The sequence below is a fragment of the Hibiscus syriacus genome, unplaced genomic scaffold, assembly GCF_006381635.1.
Source record: "Hibiscus syriacus cultivar Baekdansim isolate YM2019G1 unplaced genomic scaffold, ASM638163v2 tig00112231_pilon, whole genome shotgun sequence".
Taxonomy (NCBI): domain Eukaryota; kingdom Viridiplantae; phylum Streptophyta; class Magnoliopsida; order Malvales; family Malvaceae; genus Hibiscus; species Hibiscus syriacus.
The window spans coordinates 1,866,383-1,873,023 of record NW_024063276.1 but is presented as its reverse complement, the minus strand read 5'-3'; the positions used below and the strand labels follow the sequence as shown (position 1 = coordinate 1,873,023).

Below are 6,641 nucleotides of genomic sequence, written 5' to 3'. Positions count from 1 at the left end.
TATGATAAAATATTAATTTTATAAAATTTTCAATTTAGTCATTCATTATATCAAAATCATTTAGTTACATTTATCATAATTACAAAGTCACAATTTATGGTATTTAGAATCGTTTTTACAAAGATAAGAAAAGACATACAAATGTAAAAACCAAATTACCTCAGTGGTTAAAGGAATCATTGTTATTACTAGAGGTCACAGGTTCGAGCACCACTGACTACAAGGGTGATTGAGCATTCATTACCAAATGGTTGAGAGTACTACTTTGTAATCACATTGGCTTACTTAATAAAAAGAATACATACAAATAAGATATGAATCTATGAATTACTGAATAAAAATTTGAGTACTTACCATTAAGTACATGTAACATCTCAAATTTTGGGTTAGTAGTTTCGGGTTGACTTGAGAGGTATGTGGATCACGTGGTATTCATATTTGAAGTCGTTGGGATGAGTGGAGGCTTATTTAGACATAATTTGGGTTTGAAGGGTCATAAAAAAGGGGATCTTTGTATATAATGGAAAATGCAATTTACAAAAGTATAATTATCCCATTTTAAAAAGCAAGGCTGATTTTTAGTGATTTTGGTAATATCATGCGTGGGTTGTAGGAGAAAAATCCTATGGCTTTCATTTTGTCTTCTCTTCCTCATTTCTTCTTTCTTTCTTCTTCTTTCTCTTCTATAGCAAGTTCCTAGCTCAAGGTAAGTTCATGAGCTTCCTTCCATACTTTTCGTAAACTGTAATCCGTCCATAAGGTTTTCTCATTTGTCATCTTGTGTTAAGAAATCATTGCCTTTCATGCTTGGCTAGAAAAAAGTGGTGGAGAAGCAACCAATTTCTAGAGAAGAGTGGTTCTTAGCTAAATGAGCTTCATTTCGGATTTCTAACATCAAGATAGTGCATTTCTAATCTTTTGTGGTGTTAAGGCTTCCATAACCATGATGTTTTGTTGAGATTTGGGTGTTTAAGCGTGTTAGGGTTTTTGCTTGATTTATGTCCTAAATGATGTTATTGTTGTAAAGATTATGTTTTATGGTGCTAGATAACCCTATAAGACTCTCTCAAGCTTTATTTGATGATTTAAGGTTAAAATAGAGTGTTTGGAAGGGTTTTTGGGTGATTCATGAGCCTTGTTCAGGATTTTCTGTGTTATAGTATTGATATTGTTATTGTAGTATTTATATTTGACTATAATTTTATAAAAATATTTTAATTATAAATATTTGACTGAAAACTTATAAATGCATAGTTTACCCTAAATTATAAATATTTGACTAAAAATTATAAAATATTTTAATTATTACACTATTTAATTTTAAAGAAAAATATTTAACACATAATTAATATAATTACTATATTAAACTAACACGAATCGAGCGACCGTAGTGGGAAAGAAATTATTATTATTTCTTGAGGTCTGGGGTTACCCTAGATTAATAAAAGAAATAGTATATCAAACTAATATTTTTAAATAATTTTCATGAGTATCTTATTTATTTATATATAATATAATATAAAAGAATAATATTGTAGTCTCGAGTGAAAAATATATTATTTTCAATATATAAGATGTTTTTTTAATAACTCAATAATAAACATTTTTTAAATAATTATATTTTTTACAAAAATAATATTTTTTACATCATAAAATTATAAAATGATTAATATATTAAATATAAAAATACATCAAATAATTTTAACTACTCAAATTTATTAATATTTTACTATTTCAAAATCTTTGTATATTATTATTAAATTTCTAAATTTTAGTAGAAAACAAAAAATAAGAATTGAGAAAAAAATCATACGAGAAGAATTAATTATTTCATGAGTATTTTTGTATAAAATGATGAGAATTATTCATTATTTAAGAATTTAAAAATAATGACATTACCACATTTTAAAAATATTAATAATTATAATAAATTATTACTTGATAATAACCAAATCTTAAAATATAATTCTAAAAAATTTATTGTGCTGATAATGATTTTTTCCCGCAAACCAAATATTCCTAGAAGTTTTATACATTTTTTTTATAATTTTATAATTCTTTTATATTACTCGTGGTGCATTATCATTGGCTCAGCCCTTTTTGCTAACACTATTATTTTAGGTATTGAAATGACAGAAAAAGTTGACTGGCAAAGTGGAAACATTAAACCCTCCACCTTCCATTATTCTTTTTCTTGTTTATCTCAGTCGATCTAGAGCCCTCCTAGCATTGAATCATCAAAATCAGCACAAAATCCCGTAGATCGCCCACCGGAAGCGTTGTCCATCGCGGCGCTCCGTCTCCGGTTGCCACTAGCTGGGTTATTTACCAAATTCCATCCAACGAATCCCATTGACCACCCCTCTCACCTTATCCATATAAATTCTTCCTGAAAAAATCCCTAAGCCTCCGATTACGGCCTACAAAGCTTATCTTAATATTCCCCTTTCATACTCCACATCAAAGCATCCTTAAAGTTATTATCATTGTGGTGTCGGTGTTGGAAATTGCTTGCCTTTGATTCTGTAGGTATTTGTATTTCCAGCAACTATGTCAGGGAATTCTAGCTGCAGCGTATACATAGGTCGGTTTTTTCTTCAAGAATCAATATCTTTATTTTTATTTATTTATTTATGTATGAAAATAATTTTTAAATTTAAGCCTCGAACTTGACTGATTTTTTTTTTAATTTAGGTAATTTGGATGAAAGAGTAAGCGACAGAGCTCTATATGACATTCTTATCCAAGCAGGGAGGGTAGTAGATTTGTATATCCCCCGAGACAAGGAAACCGATAAGCACAAAGGATTTGCCTTTGTGGAATACGAAAATGAGGACGTTGCTGATTATGCTGTCAGGCTTTTCTCTGGCCTTGTCACTCTCTATAATCGGACCTTGAAATTTGCTGTAAGTTTTTTTTTAGATTGAATTTATGGCTTATGCTTACCCTTTTTTTTTATCATCAATGTGTAAAGTTTCACTTGTTTCCGCTATTCTAAGCAAGAATAGGAAGTGCACGACAGATTTAGTACAAATTAGCTATTATGCTGTCTAAATGGAGATTTTTTTGTTTCCTGTGTGATTCATAATCTTGATGTTCCTAGTTTGTTTGTACTTTGTATAAGTATCTAAATAGTGATGATTAAGGAGCTTCTCTTTAAGTCTCTATAATCAAGAGGGAGGTTTTTAACGAGGCCTTCAATTCCTATCAAAAAAAAGTATCTAAATAGTGACTGAAATCCCAAACAGATTTCTGGGCAAGACAAGACTTCACAGAACCCTCCCTATGCAGCCATGCCTGCTACAAATTCATCCTACAAGTCAAGGCATCAGCATGGAGTAGCTAACCACATGGAAGTCTCTCAGCAACTAAAGAGGTCATCAACCCCTTCTAGGGTTCCAGATTATCCTGCACGTTACACCCAAGGTGATTATTTTTCTCTTGTGCGTTTCATCTATTATCTTCTTCGTTTTTAGGCAACATCACTTGATTGCCTATTTAGCTCCATGAGTGCTGAAAAGTTTGTTTTGATCCAGTGCTACCTCCACCTGGTGTTGCTCACCACTCTAATGGGTATGGATTACATTTCAATGATACCAATTATGAATACAGTCGAAGGGTTTTGGGGGCAACATTGGATAGCTTTAGTCGCCCTAGGTCACGTCGTTATGGAACAAGTGACCCAATTTCATATCCATCTTACTGATATTTATTATGACAGCTATATGAGGGTAAAATTCTTACATGACGCGCTTAATATTGATGGAACAATTGTAATTATTCAAACAAGATAGGTGGTAGAGTTATGGGTAAGAAGGGGCAAAGTTAGATCTGATGTAAGTTATTTTGTGGTCCCATCATCGTTTGTTTATGAATAATACATTTCATTGTGTGGTACTATATCATTATTGTTTTTTTATGAAAACTCCCTCTAAAATGCTGTATTTGTTTCTTTCTGTATAGTTATGATTGCATCTGTTCGGGTAGATTAAAACTGAATAGGGGATTGTTTTTTTTTCCCACACAAATAGGATATGAAGTTTGGATGTCAATCTTTCTTTTTCAGTAAAAGGAACTGAAGCCTCATATATTAATGTGTTATCTCATGGAGTATGTTCTTTTTTGTTTTTATCTTTGTTTCTTTTAGTTATTACTTATAAATTTATAATCTGTAGTGAGCTTAGCTACTAGAATGTTATGCATTGAATTTAGATATTCAGTTTTCTTGTAGGTGCTTGGTAATCAATGCAAGGTCTAGGTTGAGTGTCATGTTTTGGTTGGTATTTTTTGTTTTGTTTTGTTTTCATGTTTACTCAAGGATATTGAATTCCGGCATCATGTTTTTCACTAAATGGGTTAAAGTAAAAGTTTCCAATTGCTTTGAACAAGTGTGAAGATTTGCCCCAAGTTCTACTTTCTAAAAGCTTGGTCAAACCTTCCCCATAATGATAAGATCACATCTTTCTACCATGGATAAGAAAAGTATGAGTTTGGTTTAGGATGAATGTCCTAGTTGAGGGCATTCTTTCACCTTAAGTTATCCAGTTCAACTAAAACTTTTAACAGTTAAAGCTGGTCACTGAGAGGTAGAAGATTTTGATTATCAATCAACCACTTTTAGTCTTTGTCAAACTCAACAAGTTCAGTTTAGCAGAGTCTATTAGCTCGTGTGAAGTACTTTTCAAATTGATATTCTTAGTTAAACACTAAATCTTTAATCCCATGCATGTACTTGACATGATCCAGTAAATGCTTGATTTAGTGAAAAATGAGAAGACATTTGTTTGATAAACACAATTTTAGAATTGTTTTACCCAATTTGAGCAACTCCATATTTCTGAACCGGGAACATATATTAAGACATGTTTATAGTTGAACTTGAACATTATGTTGTAAAGATAATCTTATCCGCAATATCATTTTGGGACATGTTTGGACTAAATCCAATTTATGTTGTGAGCTTCCCAAACTTAAACTTATTCAATTAGGTCTTCTGAATTTTATCTTTAACTCAAATAAGTTCTTAATTTAATTTTAAGTTTAATAAAATTAATCGTCTTATTGTGTGCAATCCATTATGTTCCTAACATGTAGACTATGGAATTAATCATAATTTTAGTTTTTACACATAGTTGAGAACTTGTAAACATAGATCATGAGATCTGACGATCCATCTTGGTCAAGGTTACATCTCTTTATGACATGAATTTCCATCTCTCATCATTGCTAGTTTTGTTAGCAATATTAGATTTTAACTTGAGGTATATCAATCTTATTATTATTATTATTATTATTATTATTATTATTAATGGAGACCCCAAAGATTGGAAAAGCATTTTCTTATTATTATTGGAACTAGAGGCCCCTAGGATTGGAAAAACATTCTCCACCATATAAGAATAAGATGCGTTTTGTTTTGTATTTGGTGGCCTCACCCAAATCCCATAGGATTTGAAAAGCATTTTCTTCTTATTATTAGAACTAGAGACCCCTAGGTCTGGAAAAACATTTTTATAAGAAGCATTTTGTTTTGTACTTGGTGGCCTTACCAAAAATTGGTGGTAATATAGTCGTTGTTCATCTTGTGGGGATTGATATTTGGCAGGGTATAAATCTTGAAATTAGATGTGAATTTTGACCCATAAAAATTTGATACGTACACGTGATTTTTTTTCCACATTATATCGTTTTTTATTGCATAAAAAATATATTTATTAAATTAAAAAATCGTTGAATTTATTTGTTTTAAAATGGGTTGGCGTCTTTTATAGTTAGGGACGGGCATAGGTTAGGTTTTTGGTGACTTGAACTGACTCGAGTGTTATATTCTTCTCTCCTTACATGACTTGACTTTAGGGAGGCTCCACTCAACCCGAAATTTGACTTGATTTTTAGGATAAAGATATATTCGAACCGACTAGGGATGGCAACGGGCCGGGTTCGGGCCGGGTATTGGTCCCCCCGTCCCCGTCCCCGTTTAAAAAACCGGTACCCGTCCCCGTTTAAAAAATCGCGGGGATTTAAACGGGGATCCCCGTCGGGTAATCGAGGAAAACCGCGGGGAAACGGGTATCCCCGTTTAGCATAAACGGTTATTTAAACGGGTATTGGGCCGGGTATTGGGTCGGGTATTGGGCCGAGAATCGGGTCGGGTATATATATATATATATATATTTAAATTAAATATATAAATATATATTTTTTATTTAAATTAAATTTATTAATATTATATATATATATAAATAATTATTTTTAATATTTATCGGGTCGGGTATCGGGGCGGGTAATCGGGGCGGGTAATCGGGTAATCGGGGCGGGGATTACCAAACTCGTCCCCGTCCCCGTCCCCGTTTAAAATAAATGGGTTTTCCCCGTCCCCGTCCCCGTTTATCATCCCCGAACCCGACCCGTTTAATTCGGTTTTCGGTTTTCCCCGTCGGGTTCGGGTTTTTTTGCCATCCCTAGAACCGACACAAGTAGATATATTCCATAAAGTAGGCTTAATTGAAAAAAAATTAGAGTGAGGAGTATTATTATAACTATCTTTAAACACAAGGAACAATTAGACTATGGTCTTGTCTTGTGTTTAGGATTTTTTGGCTCTCTCTCTCTATATATATATATATATAAAAGGAAATTTA

At 32.2% G+C, this 6,641-nt stretch overlaps 1 protein-coding gene across 1 annotated transcript; it reads left to right on the top strand.

The window, feature by feature from the left end:
• Positions 1 to 2,162: 2,162 nt before the first annotated feature.
• On the top strand, positions 2,163 to 3,918 carry LOC120176269 (splicing factor 3B subunit 4-like). Its single transcript, XM_039182719.1, has 4 exons — positions 2,163 to 2,584; positions 2,695 to 2,906; positions 3,249 to 3,426; positions 3,537 to 3,918. The coding sequence occupies exons 1-4, from the start codon at positions 2,551 to 2,553 to the stop codon at positions 3,704 to 3,706; spliced, it is 594 nt and encodes a 197-aa protein (XP_039038650.1). The 5' UTR covers positions 2,163 to 2,550; the 3' UTR covers positions 3,707 to 3,918.
• Positions 3,919 to 6,641: the final 2,723 nt, after the last annotated feature.